Here is a 22,387-nt window from a genome sequence, read left to right as displayed (position 1 = left end):
TGTCAGTGATTGATTTATTTTTATTTTTTCTCTTAAAGAAGAGAGGAAGCAGCCATGTTCCAGAAAGCTGACATGGTTTAGACACTTTTAGTAAATGGTATCAGGGATTTAAAATCATATATTTAGATTACACTTGGCTCGACTATTGATCATATTCTCTTTTGAGAAATCCAGCCACCCAAAAGACAATCTATGCGATGGAGTCAAAATCATTGTCAGGATGTCCAATAATGCTGATACTACTTTCAGACTGCAGCACAGCAAATCTAGACAAACTGTCACTAAATAATCAGAGAGATTAGCATTTTATAAATATGAGTAGAGAACATTTCACCTAAATATACATTCTTTATTTCATTTATTGTCTTTTGGTTGTAAAATTCAGTTACTTCTGTGGTTTTCACATCATACAAAACTAAAAGCAGCACACATCCAAAATATATATCTGATGTTTGTAAACAAGTAGAAGATCGGTCATTGGGCCGCCATGACGTTTATATACACATGATTCATTTTTCTTCATTGATCCAGTTCATCAGTCTGCAGGTATTTGGAACAGTCCGAGAGCTTCTTCACCTGTTTGACACTCAGAGTCTCGGAGCACATGGGACACACCGTCTCCGTTTCCAGCAACCTGGACACACAAACAGTTCAGTGTAGATTTGTGAAGGTGACAAAAAATAAGAGAAGTGAGTCACTTCTTATAGTTCGACATTTTGGGGAAAACACTTAACGTACAGACATGAGTGCTATCGATCTTCTCATCTAATTCATTCATTATGAAGCTACAGGCCACGGGATGCTTCCTGCTATCAAATCCTTTCATCTAACTCTTGGAAAGGAAGCTGATAAGTGCATTTACCAAAATGTCAAACTATTACTTTAAATTTGGGGGGGTGCCAGTACTCTAAACCAGAGAAATTACTATCAGGCCTTTATTTATACCAGCTGATCACTTTTCAAAATGTTGTGTCTTGCGGGGAAAAAAAACACTTAAAATTAAGAGAAGTGCCTAAACCTCTATTGATCCACACCCCCAGACTGTGTTTCATTTTCAAACTTGTAGTTTTCAGACCCAACTGACGCTGACTCAAGTGACATCACTCAGCTCCCACTGGAGCCACAAAGTTTTGGAATTGGTCCAGTAGATCGTCTCGGACGGGCTGCGACGTCCTGCATCCTTGCGCCCGTGAAAAGTATGTCCACTAAAAGTGTTTGCTTTTGCCAGTGCAGCCATTGGAGTTTGTTTCACAGCTGCCGGTTGAGGTGATATACTAGACTATTTCCAAAACTTTTGGTAACTATTAGTCATTTAAAGAGTAAAATTTGTAAAATAAATAAATAAAAAAAGGGTTTAAAAAATACCAGAATGACTCTTTAAGTAAGGGATGGGTCCTGATATTTATCATCTTTTTGTTGACAACACGGTTTAACTACCTGGAAACTACAGCTGGTGTATGTTTATGCAGACTTCACTTACAGACTGAACTGTGAGTAGAGAGCGGGAAATTCACAGTGAGGACACACAGACCAGTCTTCTTTCAGCATATGACGACCCTGAGAAAAGCAAGTATAGGGGAAACTATTATGTATGATATAAACTTAAGAAACACAGGGTGTGTATGAGTAAGTCAGTGATTATGTGTTTGTACCGTGGCGATGCAGTAGGGCAGGTTGTTCTTGCAGGAGATGCACAGCAGTTCGTTCTGTGGCAGCTGAAAGCCACAGAAGGGACATGGAGTGGTTTCCTCCTCCAGCTCTGACGTATCTGGACGTCTGTGGGCAAGTATTGAAATGCAGTGTAGAGTAGAGCAGGAGATAAAAGAGAGGATGAGATGAGGTACATATGTGTGGAGAGGGAGGGAAGTCAGGAAAGAGCAGGAGAGGGAGTTTAAAAAAATGTTGGCAGGATGCAAACATGTAAAACAAAAAAAAAAAGAGAAAGAAAATCGGAGGTGTGGACGTTATTGTCACTCACCGAACCATAGCCTCGATCTTCTTCCTGTACTTTGGATCGATCTCATTTCGGTACTCTGGTCTCATCAGCATGGCAGCAAAGCTGAAGGCCGAGTTCTTCAGTCCGGCACGGTGACATTCAATGACTGCCGACGTCAGAATGGGAACAACATCTACACACACACACACACACACACACACACTGATGAGAATTTAAGCTTGATTTATGTGAATTAGACTGGAGTCGGGAAAAGGTGAATTGTCTGTGTGGACTCACGTGCAGGAAACTTGCTGATATTGTTGCTCACGCGAATGAGCATGCGTGCCCCTTTTAGGTGGTCTCCCCTCTTTACATGGATCTACATAAGAACACATCACTTACAAAGTCAAGAACACGACACTCACGCAATGTTAAGGTTGAGAAGCTTCATCCTGTAAGTTGACATGCCCATCATGCTTTATCTTTAAGTATCCCTACTGTTTAAAGGCAAAGATGCACCCCGACACGCCTGAGTGCTTCAGTGCAACACTATGAATGTCCTCCAGGAGAGACTGTCTGAAAATGTGCGCCGTCCACGTATTTAAACAATGTCGCATCTCTGCCATCTCTATGACGGCCGGCTTGTCACTTCGCCTTCGAGTGTGGCCCGTTCAGAACAACCATAAACATTGATAAACACATGATTTGACACGTTGTACAAACTACTTCTGATCGAGCATAACCCGACTCTTCAGCAGCTGACCATGAATCATAGCGAAAAAAGGCATAAAATGTCAAAGTACAAAGCAATTCACTATGATGCATAACACATCGCAGGTGTGTGACCGATTTGAGCCGTACTGACCTTGACCAGCAGGTAGGAGTGGAGGATCATCAGATTGGTGGCCATCTCAGCAGGGATTTTAATCTTCTGGGCCTGCAGCTCCGTGTACATGCTGAACAGCACGTCATGGGCATTACGGTAGTTCCCTGTAGGATTAACATGCAAAAAAAACACACCACCGTATTATGCTTGTTGTTATTGGTACAAAGCTATTTGGTTGGTGTTTGTGTGCATATGTTTGGACCTGCACACTGCTCCTCTCTGGCGATGATGATGGCGGTGCGAGCAGCCTCCCTGTACTGCTGCAGCGCCATGTACAGACGGAACAGGTACTTGGCATCCTGGGAAGAGGAAAAAGAAAGGTCAACTAACCATCGCCAGTTTTTCAAAGCTAATGCTAGGAGACATTACGCCAACTTCCAAGGAAATAAGAAACATGGAATGACAAAATGACGCCCACCTTCCCTCAATATTGGCTTCCAGGTGCAAATTTGCACCTTCAGGCTGAGCATTTTCCATTAAAACTGACTCACAAACTGCGTGAGAAAATCCAACAGACGCTCAATCAACCACATTTACTGCGTCTCATCTGATTTTTTTGTACTATCATGCCTTAAAGCCCCTGAAAACTTGTTGGTTTGTTTTTCTCCATAACAGTGAATATTCATGACAAAATATAGTTAGTTTGAAAAAAAACAACAACTTAGGAATCATTTAGAGTTTAACGCTCAATTACCAACATAATGTAAAACCCCACAATTACTGTCATCAGATTTTTAATCCTTCTAAATCCTGATTGGTGCATGAAAATTCGTCACGTCACATTTTTTCAGCAGAGACCCACCCACTTTAAATTAGCGAGAAGAACACAGATAAAACTGCATAGACAGAAACGTCTCCTGTGAAATGTGTTTTCCTGTAGGACCCTATTGCTCACAGCAAGAAGCTGATTGGGGTTTGTGTTGCCAGGAAAGTCAATCCACTGAGATAAAAGCAGGAGAGACGGTGATGACGGTGATTACCTTGGGCATGCCGTCGCTTTCTCCCATCAGGTAATCTATCAGCTGATTGGTCAGAGAACTGTCCTTGGCCTGACCCACCTGAAATAGACACACACACACACACACACACACACGTCAAAAACACTCAACTGAATGGTTTCATCACATCATTTTGAATATGCACTGCATATTCAGCTCTCACCGTCTCAATGGCCATCTCGACAGCCATGTTGTCGTCGGTGTTGGGACACTTCAGGAAGTGCTTCAGGGCCTGAGAGACGGAGACAGACAGAAGATGCTCACAAACTGGCTGAATCAATAGATGGGTCACAGTGAGTCAATGTCTTAACTGAACATATAAATGAAAGTACAAAAAATAATTAAATATTAATAAGGGAGAGTTCTCACTCTGCTGTACTGCCCACACTTCTGAAAGAACTTGCCAGCCTGCAGGTGTTTCTTCTCTCCCTCAAAGTAGAGAGCAATGCTCTGGTAGTCCTCCTGCGTCGCCTCCGGACCTGATGAACACACACGGCAGCAGTCAAGCAATTAAAATTCAACTTACAGCAGGCCGTTTCATTGGAACTGCACTGCTAGAAAATAGCTTAGGTCATTAGCAAACACTGCAGCAGTGAATAAAGACCACATTCACACACAGACTGACCGATGATGTCGGCATAGACCTCCATTTGTCCGTGCTGCTGCGCCAGTTGGAAAGCTTCGTCGTTGCACTGAGACAGCACCAGGAAGTGGATGGCTGAGCCGTAGTCACTCAACCGCAGGAAGAACCTGAGACACACACACAAACATACAGTATGGCAAAAATTAACAGTCAGTTTTCAGTCAGAATGCCAACATTTGTTCGTTCCAGCTCCTCAAATGGGAGGATGTGCTTCTTCTTTTCTCTGTTTTTATATGATTGTAAAACGAACATGTTTGGCCTGTTGGGTTTTGGACTTTTGGTCGGGCAAAAACAAGCATCCTTCGGAAATTGTGATTGGTATTTTCACAATTTATTTGGGCATTTTTTGGCCATAAAATATTGAAAAACATTTTTCAATGAACGAAAAATAAAGTTTAGATTAATCTTTAGTGGAAGTAATCGGGAGTCGCTCAACATTAGAAAGTAGTAAAAAATAATAGTGATAATGTCTTGATGTGCCGGTGAAATGGTAGACAATGTAAATAGAATTGTTTTTATTTGTTCACTATTCATTATTGAAACTGTCATGGACGACACTGGTTCTGTGTGAACATGAACACTGTCTCTACTGAGAATGAAGGATAAATGTTGGAAAAGTAGCTGCGGGGGTTATGGGTTACATTTCGGGGGTGGTCTTGCTTGTCCTACCTGGCAACCATCTTTGCTCCATCAATGCTCTGCGTCTCCCTGACGATGCGAACGGCGTCCTCTGGGTTATTCAGGTGGTCCAACAGCACACGTATCACGTTGTCCCAGTCTTTCGCGCTCTCGTAGGCCCGTGCAGCGTCCTTATACCTGGTGCACACAGACAGTACGCATTGCATCGGCTCCTCCTTTAATGATTTCATTACCTACAGTGTGACAGACGGACAAACTAAGAACCTACTTGCCGTCCGCCTCCTTGGCCTTTGCGTACTGCAGGTGGATCTTAGGAGAGGAGACATGAGGAAGCAACTCTCCCACCTTCGCCCTGAGTACAGAACAAAAATAAAGTGGAATTTGTATAAAGTAGGAGAGAAACTTGCATGTGTGAGTGTTGGTGCGTGTCGGTGTTTGTCTCACCAGTTCTTACAACGAATGTAGACCGATGCAGCCTTGTCATAATACTGGCCTTTTTCATAGAGCTGAGCGGCTTCAGAGAATTGCTGTACGAGAGAAAAGAAAACCACAGAAGAGGATATGAACAAAAAGACAAGCACAAGAAACACACACTTTAAAAAACAAATACATCAGATGACTGTAATCTACCACTGACCTACAATATGAGAATTTACCAAAACATATAGTTTTTCAAGAAGAGAGAGATAAGGCTGACTCTCTACCTTCATGCTCTCCAGTATGGCTCCACATTCCTTCTTGAGGACTCTGCTTGGGTGCTGAATTGCCTGAGCGGCTCCTCTCCTGATGTCACCCATCCTGATGGACATCCTGGCTACACCTGCTTGACACGCCTCGTCATGCTCCTGGAACTGCACGGCGATGGGGAGACAGGTGACCATGAAGGTGAGGACAGTGGAGAAGAGGAGACTTCAAAGTGAGACCAGTTCAAATTATTTCATTATTATTTCATTATCATTGCTGCCCACCTTGTAGAAACCCTGAAAAAAGAAAGGAAATCCACCCACCTCTCGGCTAAATGTTTTTTATGTGAATACAAACAGAGTGGAAAAGACAACAAATTGTTGGCAGGAGATTTTTTTTTTTTGACATATCATCAGGGGTGAAGCCACAATCCTTTGTCCTACTGCAGATTGGTATCCTAGTAACAAGGTTTATGAAAACTAAATCAGCACAAATAACTATTTTTTGGATGCAGGCACATCACCTTTTAAAGCAATCACCCATGTGAAAATATTAATAAAAATCAAGGGAAAAAACAGCTAACAAGGGCACGTGTGGGAAGTATAGACTGTATATTGCAATGTATTACACTTACTTTATTATTGTGCGTCATGCCTTTTTCATAGTGTGCCAGAGCATTCACATAGTCTCCACTTCAAAGAGAGAGAGAGAGAGAGAGAGAGAGAGAGAGAGAGAGAGAGAGAGAGAGAGAGAGGTTTACATACAGTGCAGCTCGATCAGATCTACAGAATAGTGTGTGCGTGTGTGTGTCCTTACATAAACTCCAGATGGACGGCATATTCTTTGGATATAAAGGGAATTTGGTCCTCTGCTAACCTCTTGGCTAACATAAGAGCGCTGTCCCAATGCAACAGGTCTCTCCTCATCTAAAACACACACACAGTGAGAGCTGAAGACATTGGTCTTAATTTAAGCCTACATTAACAATCTTTAGCTTTACATTTACATGTTGCACTTAATGACAACATCTAATGCAGGATGGTAAGGAATTAATTAACTTTCCTACTGGCTGATAAAAAAGATACAAGCAATCTCTTACACACATACACAAACACACAGACACACATTCGCAGACAGTTTACTCTTTATGTTTCTACCTCCAGGGCAGCGATTGGGCAGCTTGAGGACAGATAGAGATCCTGGGCCAGGTTGTAGTCACATAGAAACATGGCCAAATGTCCTGCACGTAAATTCATGTCCTCTATACCCTGAACAGAGAGAGAGAGTCAGAATAGACTGAACCTGTGTCTGCTATGAAGATGCAGTGACATATGAACCATGGTTTGTGTGCGAGTTGTACCTGGATGCCCTGCAGTGACAGGACCATGCCCACGTTGCCGCTCAGACGGTAGACCTGGATGGCCAGCTCGACCTCCATGTGGATCAGACAGGCTTTGCCTAACTCTGCCCAGTCTGTGTTACTGCCAGCAGACTTACACAGGTCGCAGGCTTCATGGAACCTGGATAGGAATACACACACACACAGATTTTTTACCTCTACAACTCTCAACCAAAACAAATTTAGTTTCATATTGTACAATTATACATGTCCGCCCCTTGCTGGCACCAACGCAGTGATCCACTGCTTGAAAGTGTGTGAAGTGAAACCTCACTGACTAATTCAGTTTAAAGGTGCTGTGTGAGGAGAATGGAGGATGAAACCAAAAACAAGCAAACAATAAACGAAACCCATTTCTGTACAGTGTTAAAACAAGTAAAAAAACGACCTGTTTCACTGCATCTTGTTAAATATGTCCAGAAGAAACACATTTATTACTTTTGTTTGCATATTTTTCATATGTTTCCCTGTATGAACATGTAAAACACATAATTTTGTGCACACTCTAATAATGGTGGTCTTCTTAAATGGTGAGTATAAGGAAAGGAGAGGCATCTTTACTTTTTTTCCCCGATTATATATATATATATATATAAATATATGATTTTTGCAATTCAAAAAAATCTGTAAGCAGATTTGGACAAACAACACATTAAAACTGGACTTTGTGTTGGTTCATTCAATAAATGTCTGTTAAAAAAACTTCATTCATTCATTCAGGAATCTTATTCTTATCCTGAGCTTCAATATAATTAAAAACAAAACCACAAGATGCCTAAAACGGGACCTATAACAAATAAAAACTATGCACTACAGACACACCAGAGTCTGCCGACACTAAATCAAAATACTCAACCGAGTGAAAAGCTGTGGTTTTCTTGTGTTCTTTGTTTTAATTTACTTGGCTTTTTTTATTTAGTTTTTTATATGTTTTGCTGCCATTGTGTCTTTCTTCCATTACATTCTGTATCTTGACACACTGTGTGAATGAAAACTGTGAATCAAATATTTTTAAAATGACAAAATCTTTACATGAAGAATATGAATCATCTTGCTGTTCCATATCTATAATAACAAGTATAATTCAAATACTAAACAGTACAACCGTCCATATACAATGTCAATGTACCCATGTGTAACAGCAGCATCTAATAAAACTAACCCCAACTGACAAATATATAAAACATGTCAGATAACACGGACTTATCATTCCATCAGCAGCACACATCATCATCTGACCTCTTGAGCATCAGCGCCTGGGCGAGCTGCTTGCTGAGCTCCGGCGGTGAATCTGCCGATGTGCCAGTTGAGTGTTTGAGGAAGGAGTGTGTGCTGAGAGCCACTTCACTGGTCTTGCCGCTCGCCGTCTGACATGTCAGCTCCCCGTTGTACAAGAGCAAAGGCTTCTGGGAAAAGAGGAGCGCGCTGCTCCCCACCAACACCACCCGGGGGCCTGGGCAAGACATTCACATCACAGGATTATGATAACAGAAGTATTTTCAAGTAAGGTGATAGTATTTCGTTTATTTAAGTTAAAATGTGAGCTGTTACACTCCCTCTGAATAGGACAGCGAGAGGCAAAAGTGTGTGTGTGTGTGTGTGTAGGTGATGGTGTGGCATCAGATCAGCCTACCATATATGGTGGTTTTATGCAGGGCGTAGGTATAGACCTTGTCATCATCATAAGCTACAAACACCCCTCTGTCAGCATGCCAGTTGTCCCACAGCACTCCAGTGATGGTGGGAGAGAAGTTGGGGAGCTCAAAGCAGGAGTCTGTGGCCTGGATTGGACACACACACACACACACACACACACACACGCACACACACACACACACACACACACACACAAACATTTAGACTCTAATTCAAATCTATTATTTGAAATCAGCCTGCTTTTTCCTGGTAAAGCGCTTTGTAATCTCTGGTTTTGCCATATTAATACACTTTATTATTATCATTATTATATAAATAACAGGACGACAAACGTGCTACAAATGTGTATGAAGATGGGAGTGTAAAGGAGAAAATTGGACTTAAAAGTCAAGAGCAGCACTCAAACCCACAAGATCATAATGAAATCAACAGCACTTTGACACATCAGTACAAAATTTTCATTTGCGTGTATTTGTAACTGTTTCTTATACTTTTTATATTTATCTTGCCTTTGATATTTAATAGTTTTTTAATCTTCCCTCCATTAAATGTGAATGCATCTTGTCTTACTGTGATATTTTATCACAAGATATTTAATTACCTGAGTTCAAAGAACCTCAGAGCACTGTGTGCATGTGTACCGTGTGTTTAGCTGTATTCATGCATAGATGTACTGACATTTGCAGAGGAGAGCAGGAAGCCGCCGTTCTTGTCGTCAATGAAAACCAGCCGCGTGCCATTTAGGTCGGGGAACACTTTCCTCACACCAACCGAGTGGCTGTAGCTGCTCACAGTCTCCCAGTCCTCCACCAACACACACACCACATTACCTGACTGAGAAACAGTATGGAGGAAGCAAGAAAAAGAGTTAGAGGGAATGGACCAGCAGTAGAGAGAGTCTCCATAAAGAGCACAATAAATCAATTAAACAGAAACATGTGAATAAAAACGCAGTGTCAGGCTTCCTTTTATTGTTTGTGGAGCAGCTCACGTTAAGAGAAACTAAACGCTAAAGAAAAGTCTTAAAATAGGGACTTAAACTAAATAGCATCTTCTTATTATGTCCTGCTTAGTGGGCTGTCTGAGGTGAGGGTGTGCTGAGCCTCACATCAGTGCCGTAGTAGAGGAAGTCAGCGGTGAGGGCGTGGCAAAGGATCCGACCTTTACTGTCATCGTCTGGAAACAACTTCATCTGCTTCTTCTCCTCCTGGTCTTTGCCTTCAATCTAAACATATACACACGGACGCACAATAAACAGTAAATGGAGCTCAGTAATCGTTCATTGGTTAATCAAAGGAGAAACAAGGCACTGGCACACAGATGACTCACCATGTGCAGCTGCACTTTCCCCTCAAACAGCGCTGCTGCGTAGTCGGAGTTAAGGCACATGCTGGCTATCGTCCCCAAATACTCGATGTCCTTCAGCTTGTTAAAACCTGAGTGACAAACAGTAGTTTAGTGACACGTATTCATCTACTCATACATGATTAAACAAATATCAACACACCACGTCACATGGTGTTCATGGTTAAAACACCACACACACACACACACACACACACCAGGTTCTTGGTCTACCAAAGCGTAGAACCAGGCTCTGTTGTTCATTCCCACAGCCACGTGGTACGGTCCCATCGCAATGAAAGTAGGCTCTACTTCCACTTCTATGGCCACAGGACTCTCCTGAAAAACACATCAAAGAGGAATTGGAGGGGCTTTTTAATCTAGTCAGCAGTGTTTCTCCCAGCTGTCACACTGCTGGCTCAGTCTTACACACTGTATCACCCCATCTTAATTAGTCTCATTTTTTATCCGTATTTCCTCCCATCAACCTCAATCCTGAGCTCATTTATTTCTTGTCCAAACACAACCGTCTTATATGATTATTTTTGGGTCATATGATTATTGCTGGAGCACTAGTACCCCTTCTTTTGACTCATGGTTAAGTATTTTTTGTTCTGTTTGTCTAATTCTTTTTACTGGATTCCAAGATGCATGTGTATATACATATATACATATATACATCTATATATACATTCCTCCCCATTTCTGCAAACAGTGAATTTTTTTTACATAACACTCCTCAATTGTTCCATCAAATTTTCCCTAATCTGCACCATAATTTGTACATATACGGTAATATATTCGGATGACTCTCCCAAAAAAAGTTAAGCTACAGGACAATTGTAATATGGATTCTCCACATTACAATTGTTAAATACGTTTAAAACCCTGTGTAGTCTTTGTGGTGGTATATTAATTATTTCTTGTTGTATTGCTGTATTCATTCATTCTTGTCCAAACACTAAGATCTTCTCATGTGAGTAGAGGTTTATAATGTATTACAGTGTGTGTGTGTGTGTGTGTGTGTGTGTGTGTGTGTGTGTGTCCCCTCACCCCCTCCACCTGGTTGGACACAGTGACCTCCAGCAGGGAGGTGAGGTAGGCCAGCCGGGTACCAAAGCTGTCACCCAGGATGGGCAGCTTGGTCAGGAAGACGTGGAGCGTCCCTTTCTGTGTAGAAACTGCCAACAGCTGGCCGTCATCTGTCCAGCTCAGCTGGTCCAGACCTGGAGGAGGAAAGTGAGAGGCAGATGAAGGAGAAGTGGGAAGTGCGTTCAAGATGGCCCTTTGACAGTGTGGCTCGAAAAGAGAACTGCCTCACCTTTGGTCTCATCATCCAGACGAACTACATTGCGGATATCTTTGAGTTCAGACAGCTCGTGGATCTTTATGCTGCAACAAGACACAAGTGGCTTTAGTTTTTTCATTTTCAAAACAGAATGGTTGTGCTGTTACTATGGTTACCTGTTGTCACCACAGGAGGCAGCCTTGTTTAATGCTGGCGAGATGGCCACACTGTTGAGACTATCTTTGTGGTTGCGAGCCTGATAGAGCTCATGCCCAATCTCCCTGATGTGAGTGGAAATAACCACAAAGTACCCATGGGAGAAGCCGATCAGTATATACCCATCCCCGTACCTTGAAGAGTCACGCAGAGGAAGAGAGATAACTTTAGTACAAATATCTCACTGCCACGATTCAGTAGCAGCATTCGGTGGTGTGCCGGAGTGTGTGATCGTGTGCAGTACCAGCGGTAGGACACAATATTTCCATAGTGACGCTGGAAGGTCAATTCTATCCGGTTTTCAGGGTCGTTGACATTGAAAAGCATCAGTATCTTCTTGTCCACAGACACACTCACCTGAAGGATCAATATTTGCAATTACAATGACTTCATTTATGTAAACTTAAAATTTGTGTACAGATTTAACAGGTCTGCACAGTGAAAGTCAAGACACACTCAAGACACTAAAATGTGAACATGTTGTGATAAATGTGTGATGTAAACATTAGATAGCATCATGTAGTGCATAAGAAGAATGTGGATGAATTAAAGTTAGTGAAAAACTGCAGAAAACACACAAACTTACAGTGTTCTCTCCTAGAGCGGACCTCTCATCCGTCTTCATCACCGAAAAGCAGATCTCAGCAGGCTCACCGCGAAGCGTTGTCTGGCAAAAGAAAAGAAAGGTAAACTGGATCCATGTTTTTTTTTTCTTATTTTACTCCTCCACTTGCTAATACTGCACTGTTATGACACCGGTTTGCTGTTCTGTCATTTTTCAAAGCATCTCAGCTTGTATTTGTTTACCTTGCACTTCTTCATCACAAACACTATCGCCACTGTTGGTTTAGGTTGCTTGTAATGTGAGTAACCCATACATTTAAGCATACGTGGCCAAGGTGTTAATGCACTTGTGCATATGTGTGGCTACCTGTCGGACAGTGTCCCCTTCGTGATTGCTGATGCTCAGAGTGTTGTCATCACTTCCCAGAGCCAGCAGATTCTGAGTACTCCAGCACCCACAGGTGATCTTCTTGGTGTGCTTACCTGTCATTTGTGGAGAGAGAGAAGGAAGGGCGATCAATACAACAGAAGTGACTAAAAGGCTAACAGAAACATTAACAAATATCTGTGCAGTTGTGTTGCATGTGTATTACCCAGGACAGGGATCTTGCGTGAGGTCTGCTGGTTGTAAATCAACAGGTTTCCTTTGACTGTCCCAACTGCCAACAGTGGGCCCATCTTAGCCCACAAGATGAAGGACATCTGATCTCTGTTGAAACCAACAGTAGCGAGAAACAAACCCAGAGTATAAGAAGTGATTACCAATTGGTCTGGAATTATGAACGCAATAACACGGGCATCGGATTTCCAGAGAACTAACTCAACACTTCCCCCTCGTTGGAAATGTGATTGCCGTACCTCATGCCGCTGTCTATCTGGGATGTTTTATTGACGCTGGCATCCCAGAGGTAGATGGAGCTGGATTTTGCAGCTATCACTGCCAAAATGTCCCCATCTTTATCCCAGTCCATTCCCACACAGCGTCTGAGGGGAGCAGGAGAAAGAAGAGGACGGGAGAGAGTGGAAACAGTGAGTAGTGACCACCTGAACCTTTTTGATTAGACATAATTGGAATGATGTTCTTAAACTTACCCCGTAAGATTGAGTTCAGTCCACTTGTGTCCATGTCGATCAAATATTTTCACTGAGTTGTCCTGTCTATGATTAGAAATAACATGCACATTTGAGGTAATGTGCTGATGTAACTCTTGTATAAAGGTAAGCAGATTATTACACTGTTTTCTTTGGGCTGCATTTTCTGCCACAACAGTTTACTCACCCTGCAACAGCGATATAATTACCCAGGGTTTTCTGCCACTTATACAGTAGGTTAGAACCCGCCCAGGCTTTGTCGTCAAGGATGAAAACACTCTGTGGACACAAAGATGACTTCTTGTGTACGTTTTATTTAGAAAGAGACATACAAATACTTGAAATTAAAGTGGCATTCGTAGTTTTCTACAGAGGACAAATTAATATAGTTTCTACTCATCCTAACCGCAAAGATTACTTAATGTTAGCTGTGGGCTTAGCTGCTTTTAATGATGACATTCAAAATACCCTTTATTTCAGCATTTTTGATGAACCAGAAGAATTGTTAATGTACGATTATTCTTCAAAAAGGCATGAGTGAACACATCATTTGTTTTACTAGAAATCATCTTGAAATAATTGGAAATAACCCAATTCTTGATTACTCCTTTTGATGCTCTTTCTGTCTCTGTGTTTTTAGAGGGTCACTCCACCAATTTCGCATGTCAAAAGCGAATTTGATAGTTATGAGGAGTACTACGCAGCAGTTGTTTATCATCTTTTGTGGCTCTGGAGGAGCTTTTTCAAGTCTGAGAAAATGACCTCATTACAAACTGGGCATGTGAAGTTTGAAAGATGTGGGCATTAACAGGCAGTGAAGACTTAATGACAGACTGTGTCAAGTTGCATTATGGGAAGTGTAGGATCCAGTGTTTTGGGGAATCAAAGTCAGGGTATTGAAGCCTCTCTTGCATCAATTTTGACTGTTCTTTTTAAATCCCTGTCTTTTTAGTTCCCTTACTATGTAATACTAAATTGATAAGGGTTCACTTTAACATACAATAGGTCGTTTTCCCACTTTCTTAGACACCTATTTACAACCATAGAAATGTCAAACTGTTAATTATATGTATAAAATATTGCAGACAGTAATAGCAGCAGCACCCCTTACAAAACAATACGTGTTGTCAGCAACAGGTGTCCAATAATATGTATCAAGATCTGTTAAGTCGTTTTCAATGTGATACAGAGTGACTCACATTTGATTCTTCACCTTAGCCTAAATCGATGATCTTACTGGTCATTTACGAAGCTGAAGTTAGTTTAATTATAAAATAAAACGTTACACGGACGAACAGCAGCCACAGCTAACGTTATCTTAGTTGCAGGATAAAAATCTGATAATACACCTAAATCGCAATTCGTTAGTTGACTTTAGTTTATGTTATAGCCGACGGGACAGCTAATTTACTGACGTTAACATTACTAACATTAGCCTGGTTTCCACAAGTTGCCTAATTGACGCTACCTTTAGCAAGTGGCTAGCTAGGCTAGCTAGCTGGCTGAAGCTCATTCGTGTGATAAAACTCAACATCAGAATCGTAAAACCAGAAGTAATGCCGCCATTTTAAACCCATTCACTGGTACCAACCTTCATCTTGATGGCGTTTACTCATTTAAACTTTAAATCGATGTTTTCTGTTCAAAGCATCTTCGACGTAACTGTTGTGTGTATCCCACAATGCTTCACTCTGAAGCGTCCGCAGAAGCCACGGCGATGTCATAGCAACAGCCATCAGCCAATGAGGTGCCTCCAAAGCAGAGCTGAGGGGAAATACTGTGAGAGGAGTTTTAAACAGATCATTGTGATGGAAAAGGTCTTATATGTAAACTGTCAGCGTGTAGTCAAAACTCCCAGTCCACCTGTGTTTCTAAAACTGGCAATAGGTTAGAAATTATACATTTTACTGAAGATGTGAGTATTTTCAGCATCGTGTTACCTCATACCATAATAAAGAACATCAACTGTATATAAAAGAGATAGTGATGTCGAATTTGAACACAGATACATACACTATTATCTGTCAAATCGGAATCTTGGAGACTAACATTGATGATGACAATATTTTATAGATGTATTGTGTCTGTTGTAACTCTCTGTCTTACAACATGGCAGAGAAACCTGAAAGTCCACAACAAAAACCAACAGAATTAGGTAGCTTCTAGAAAGATGCAGCAGCTAGTGATACCTAACGACCCTTAATGAAGAGTTTGAGCTGCTCCCTTTAGGGTGGAGGTATAGACTTTTAGTATGTGCATTAAAATGACTTAATTTGCTCTATAGCAATTAATTTCTTCCCTCTGTAGTTAGCAGTCCTTGCTCTTGTTCTTTTTTTATTGGTTTTACCTGTTTTCATTCATACCTGTTTTGCTTATTTTTGCTCCTATTTTGTGTAACTTTTCAAAATTGATCGTTTTTATTCTGTTTACTGTTGGATGAATTTGTTTTGATGACTCTGTTTTTGCCATGCTGCAAGCCAAATTTCTAATAAAGACTTAACTGAACTAATGTGAGAGCAAGTTTCTTATATTTTCCTCCTCTCTCACAGTCAACAGAGAATCCTTCCACTTATAAACAGAAGGATTAAATTGAACAGATTATGAAGCTAAAACAACAGAAGATGTTTGGACGTCTGCATTTCCTTCCCTCTATTCATGAAGCTCGTATACGTCAGCCTTGAGGTATTATACTGTGTACATAATCTCTGAGTGTGCAACCAGCTGTGTTTGCTGAGGAGATATATTACATTATGCACACACTATAACAGTGGAAGCACAGATCTGAGCTCTACATCTGCCTCGGAGGATTGTGTACAGTAAACAACTGCAATAAACGGAGAGATCGTTAATGACAGTACAGATATTTATTAGGTGGTTTACGGAGTACAACTCAGCAAATAGTGGAACTGATATTTTCCTTTGTCAAAGCAACTTCATGTGTAGCGTTAGCCCGCTCACTGAATATATGATCCCATCTGGTGCGTTGGTCCAATTGCAGCTTGTTAATATCCTGCAGGCTGTACTACTGAAACTATAGATAAATAGTAAATCTGTACAATCTCCAGATGGCTGTTTCTCTCATGGCCAGTGTTGAAAACTCAGCTTCGAGTATATTAGTTCCATTACTATTACAGTGCTGTTTCTTAGTGTGTGTGTGTGTGTGTGTGTGTGTGTGTGTGTGTAGATAAAGACAATCATGACAGAAACACTGGACTCAAAGGACAAGCTGTAGCAGCGAAGTAACCAGATGTCACTTGTTTAAGATTATGTTTGCTGGCTGAAGGAGATGGGAGCTGTTCACTGAACTTTATTTACCCACAAACGCTACATGGTTGTCTTTTACAAGACCGCTTGGGACAGCATAGACAAAACTTTAAAGTCTTCACACCTGTTAAACAATTTGTAATTGCGCCGATCACAACCACTGCTTTCCAGTCCAGAGTAAAATGGTGCTTTATAGTTTCTCTATAGTGAAATAATTCTCTCCATCTTCATTCATCTTTCTCCGGAGAAAGGCCCAACTTTGGAAACAACACCGGTTCCAAGCGCAGGTATTTTTGCCTAATATTTAAAATACACACAAAATAAATGTATAGGTTACTTGTAGGTGTTGAATGAAAACTGTAAAGTGCCTCACAATGTGGTGGTGAACCTGGTGATCTGGCGGACTCAGATAAAAGCAGAAATTGACTGTTCGCACGTTGTACAAGCAACATGATTATCATTCAGATCATAATTCAAAATATACCAGAAAAATAGATTTTGTGTTAACGAGGTTCCTTTATGTTAAGTGCTAGGTTTAGTCTTGTTTGTTAATTCAGTGCTCTGCTGTAGTGCCCAGGGCTCTCTCACCAGAGAAGAGATCATGAACATCAGGGGAACAACTCCAGTGGATTTTATTTATTTTCGGCTGCCATTCATCAAGACTAAAATCTCTCGCCACAAGAGCTGGCCTCATCATGAAGACCCGTGACCCCCACAGACACGGACTCTCATCCTGCCCCATGGACACGACACGTCACATTAACGTAAAGTCTCTGTCTAACTCGGCGCATTACAGTAATGCAAATCTTTATGGCACATGTTCTTATATTCTTTGTTTTAAACACTGCACAGCTCTTTTCATGTTTAAACAGATATTTTACATATTTTTTATTATCTATTTTAAATCTAAGATGCAGGTTATTTTCTTTTCTCTTACTATGTTTTTTGGGACCGTTATACACCACAACACCTCCTTGTATGTAAAAAAAAAACTTGGCAATAAACCTGTTTTTGATTCTTGTGAGAAATTTACACCAATAAATTCTAATGCTTTTATTTATTTCCCACAGTCTTAGGGTGACAAAAATCTCATAAATTGCACGAGTTGATAATGGATAATACTAAGGATAATGGATACTGTCCTATACATTTCTTCTTTAATATATATTACATTTGTCTAACAATGTAATGTAATGTAAAAAAAAAACTGAAAATCATACTTAAGCACCTCATTGTTAGCACAGATAACAGGTTTCAGTGGCAGCCAGTGCACTGAACATACATGATACAAAAGAAATGAAAACACGATGTTGCAACACAGAAGCATCGCAGCAGTTTTACTGTCAGTACAGTCACTTCTGTGATCCTTACACAGTGTGCTTCCACCTCAGCTCCAGTAGGCGGCAACCTTGCACAATCATTCCACCGTCACAGTGCTCCTAACATCTGCTCTGTCCCATCTTATTTTTTCTGTTGTCCTTTCAGTGATCGATGACGATCGAACATGTCCAGGATGTTCGACATCCTGGACATTGACAGAAAAAAACTGGAACATCTCTTCATCATTTGTACTGAATGCTTGGAAATATTTTGCTGTATGTTAAATGTGTTCATGTATGTTTTCTATATGTGGTTGTTTTACTGTGTATTTACTTTCTTAAAAATTCAATAAAGATTTCTTAAAAAGGAAAACACACGCCACACACCTTCTCCCATATATTGATGGAAGCGTGACAGGTTATTTTTGCTGTGCAGACCTGGGCGCTGGAATGAAACGCCAGCTGTGTGACACAAATATTCCTCGGCGTATAGAGCAGAATACACCCTGCTGATTCAGATCTCATTAAGATGCACTGACGGGAGCAGCTGCATGATTTCCAAGCAAAATGGTAAAATTAGAGCAGAGAGATGAAAAATGAATGTTGTGAAATGTTTTTGCCTGTGAGACAATAAACCCCAAGCTCAGTGGTTTTGCAATCTACGGAACATTTTCTTTATATTGAAGTGTTAAACCATCCAACAAAAAAAAGAGAAATTAAATCAATTTACTACAATGATCTTGTAATCCTGCAATGAATCAGGAAACCTTTGTGACTTATTCTATGTAGTGAAATTCACCAACAACCATTAAACTGTGTTGACACTTTTTTTTGCAGTTAATTAATCTGCTCCTTAGTCCTTACAACAACCCCCCCCCCCCCCCCCCCCGCCCACACACACACACAACAATAGGCCCATGTGGAATTATGCAGGTATTGTGAAGGTATTACAAATTGTTTCGCAGATCAGCTTGTAAAGTCCTACCGAGGCGTTCACTGGACATAACTATTCCTGTAAGATTCTGGCATGGGCTGGTTAATTCTCCCTGCAGGACAATCTCATTTTGCAGGATACAGTGAGTCAGCGGAATCTACATTTTCGTGCTTCTCTAATTAAACATGTCAAGTCAAACAATTGAAGAAGTCTATACATACTTAATTATCGCTGCACGATTTAGAAAGAGTGTGCAGGCGGTTGTCTATAAAACAGTGCTAAATAAATATTATAAGTAAATCCTTATAAGACTGCAGAACCAGGAGACAGGGAAACACAAACATGTTCTAACATGCAAGCTGAAGTCGTCCTGACTCTGTTCGCCAGATAAGACAAAGTTATAGATGACACAAGGGGAGGGGGGAGGGGGGGGGGGGGTAAGCTGGTAAATGCAGATGTGAACACCTGCACAGAGCACTGACAGATACCAGGTGTGGTAAAATGTGCAGCTGCGTGTCTGAACTGTTTGCAGGTGAATTCTACATTCGGATGTCGAACACGTGGAGTCACACAGTCCGGCACTTTCTGTCTCCTTCTTGTTCCTGTCAGGCGTAATGAACTCAGGTGCTCTTCAGGCGGCAGGACAAGGTCACCGGCGTCATTTCTCAGCGCCGCCGGGAGCCGTTTTGTCAGAGCTGCTTATGATTTAAAGCTCCCCCTGCAATAAATAACAGAGTGAATCAGTTGGCTACTGGCGGCGGTCCCGGGGTTAACGGATCTGTAAATTGTGAGCATTCCTCTTCCCCAAACGCTTCAGCCTGGTGCTGCGTCTCTGGCTCAGGCTGCAGCTTTAAAGTTAGAGCATCCACACTTAAAGAGTAATGAGGATTCATATTAACCTCCAGGCCCAGAAAATTTACTCAGAGCCACACTTAAGCAGAAAAACCTGCATAAAACCACAGAAACCTTTAAACTCCCAAAGGCCAGTGCTATAGGACTGCTGCTCTGATGGGGATGCTGTTAGAGATAAGAGCCACGATATAAACATACACATTTACACCATCATGGCATTTATAGCGCTTTTCGTCACAATATGGAAACTGCTTGCAAAAACATCTGTACCATAAACATGATTTAGTTGTTAGTTAAAGTGATATACATTAGTATTTTACACTGGAATAACAACAAAACAGAAACGAGCGTTAAATCACATTTTGACTTTAATGTATAAAAGACCAATAACAGCATATTACAGCAGCATATATATTGTACATACATAATTTATATTGTAAAAGAGGACGTGTAATATTCTGGTACAAAAAGAGGAGATGAGCAGCTGTACCATTTCTCACCGAGTGTCATTTTATTACGTCTTCATCTCAAATTCATGGTACAAAAAGAAACACACAATAACACATGGTATATTTAGTGTGCAGTGTATAATATACAGCAAGACTACATACAGATTTCATATTTATTTATGTACATAATATACAGTAAATATATAGATTGATTTGGAATGTCTTTGTTTTTAACCTCTGACTGAAATCAAACTCTCTGACTACATCTACTCAGTGGAGGTGACACACTTCTTCTGCTCTGATCTAAAGAGAATTGCTCTCTAAATAAACTGCGGGCAGGTTTGAAGGGGGAAGAAAATAGAATAATGCGGCAGTGCATTAGGCTTGAATAAACATCAGCTCAGCTGTGGGGAAACGCTAGCCTGCCCGTCTCGGCTTTTTAGATATCATGCCGGCAAATATGGGAGGCTTTTCAATCTTCACTGGCTCCTGGAGCACTTGGCTTTCAGCTGTGTGGTTAAGTGTGTGTGTGTGTGTGTGTGTGTGTGGGTGTGTATGTGTGTGTGATATGTCCGTGTGTTTGTGAAGTGCATCCTGGGGGCTACATTAGCTCTAGATCTGTCAGTTCAGACAGGATGCCTGCTTTGCCTCTCACTATCAGGAGTTTTGCTTTCAGTACACTAGGCACACACACACACACACACACACACACACACACACACACACACACACACACACACACACACACACACACCAGAGGAGCAGATTGAGCCACACGGGGGAAATACACAATTAAGTGCACAGCATAAAATGATAGTGGCATGTGTCAGTATTGAACCTGCAGTCAGCATCTTTTGTATTCTTGAGGTTTCTCGACATGTACAGTAAGTTAACTCAAACAGGCCCACAAACATGAACACATGAGGTTGTTTCACGGGATTCGTCTTCCACTAATGTCTGATACTTTGTCTGCAGCAGCATCAAATCTAATAACGCTTTGAACTCGACATCAAACAAAATGTTGCGCCGGCTGAATCAACGTTATTAAATTCATGGTCTCATTACATGGTCTGTTGTTCATTTTGTCTGGGTATCCAATTCTGCTCTAAAACGTAGTGGCGCATGTATTTGTGTGTGTGTGTGTGTGTGTGTGTGTGTGTGTGTGTGTGTGTGTGTGTGCGCGTGGTGATGAAATGGGAAAATGGGGATGAAGAGGAAGCAGCAGGGAATTGAAGACGCAGTGAAGGGAAGGGGGAAGATTCTCATTTGAGATAAAAATATACTCCTTGCAAACTCCCAAACACATGCACACACACACACACACACACACACACACACACACACACACACACACACACACACACAAACACACACAAACACACACACAAACATCTACAGTGGTGACAAAAGAAGGTAGGACAGAAAAGCTCAAGTGACCCTGTATAAAACCAAGCCTGTAAATAGCTGACCCTGTGCTCTGAGGGAAATTGAAAACAAGATTTCCCTACAGGGATCAACAAAGGGCCACAGTTACTCTTATTATTACTCTGTAAACCCAACAGCACTTCATGGACCTCAATTATGTGAACAATGGCAGAATTACAAGGTTAAAAGAAATAGCAAAAAGTTGGATCACTTGCCTGTGTAGCTTGCAAAAAAGCTACAATAAATTGCATATCACAGTACACTCAGATGTGAGCTAATGCAACATGGAAGACAGAAATATTAGATAAAGTGTGATGATATGTTTTTGACTAAAGAGCGTCACAGTTTCTTACAGTATGGCTGTTGATAAGGTTGTGCTGATTATGTCAAAGTCTTTCTTTCATCTGTCAGTGGGCAAGAAAGGGAGAGAAAGAGGAGGAGGGCACTTGCCAACCGCAGCATAAAATAATGGGAAATATAGTAAAATAGCATCAATACACACTATCAGATACTGTTAGGAAGAAACGAGAGCGTAAAATGATGAGGCATCTCAACAGTCCTGACAATCGCTGTCTGTGTCTCTAACCTTTCTGTCAGCAGAAACAGAAGCTATGTTATGCGTGTGTGTGTGTGTGTGTGTGTGTGTGTGTGTGTGAGTCCCACCTTGTCTACAGGAACAAAATAATAGGCATGAGAGGGGAAAAAAACAGCGAGACAGCTGTTCTGTCATGCTCAGATAAACACGGCAGATTCCTCCTCATCATGGGTGTCGTGGTGGTTCAGGATTCAGATTTAAATG

General features: G+C 41.2%; 1 protein-coding gene across 1 annotated transcript; it reads right to left on the bottom strand.

Annotated features, from left to right (window-relative positions):
* Window positions 1-19: 19 nt before the first annotated feature.
* wdr19 (WD repeat domain 19) lies at window positions 20-15,017 on the bottom strand. Its single transcript, XM_070912251.1, has 36 exons — window positions 14,937-15,017; window positions 13,533-13,624; window positions 13,346-13,411; window positions 13,112-13,237; window positions 12,847-12,962; window positions 12,621-12,736; window positions 12,276-12,356; window positions 11,934-12,046; window positions 11,650-11,823; window positions 11,507-11,577; window positions 11,239-11,411; window positions 10,404-10,524; window positions 10,171-10,277; window positions 9,950-10,066; window positions 9,526-9,675; window positions 8,819-8,966; window positions 8,425-8,638; window positions 7,147-7,306; window positions 6,944-7,054; window positions 6,603-6,712; window positions 6,421-6,478; window positions 5,807-5,947; window positions 5,547-5,629; window positions 5,371-5,454; window positions 5,133-5,279; window positions 4,446-4,570; window positions 4,190-4,299; window positions 3,984-4,052; window positions 3,803-3,880; window positions 3,025-3,121; window positions 2,802-2,926; window positions 2,234-2,315; window positions 1,979-2,129; window positions 1,653-1,776; window positions 1,481-1,557; window positions 20-634 (listed from the first exon to the last, which is right to left on the bottom strand). The coding sequence occupies exons 1-36, from the start codon at window positions 14,940-14,942 to the stop codon at window positions 520-522; spliced, it is 4,038 nt and encodes a 1,345-aa protein (XP_070768352.1). The 5' UTR covers window positions 14,943-15,017; the 3' UTR covers window positions 20-519.
* Between the last annotated feature and the right edge of the window lie 7,370 nt (window positions 15,018-22,387).

Source organism: Enoplosus armatus, chromosome 2 (genome assembly GCF_043641665.1).
Source record: "Enoplosus armatus isolate fEnoArm2 chromosome 2, fEnoArm2.hap1, whole genome shotgun sequence".
Taxonomy (NCBI): Eukaryota; Metazoa; Chordata; class Actinopteri; order Centrarchiformes; family Enoplosidae; genus Enoplosus; species Enoplosus armatus.
The sequence above is the reverse complement of the archived record's forward strand: the minus strand, read 5'-3'. Positions and strand labels throughout refer to the sequence as shown.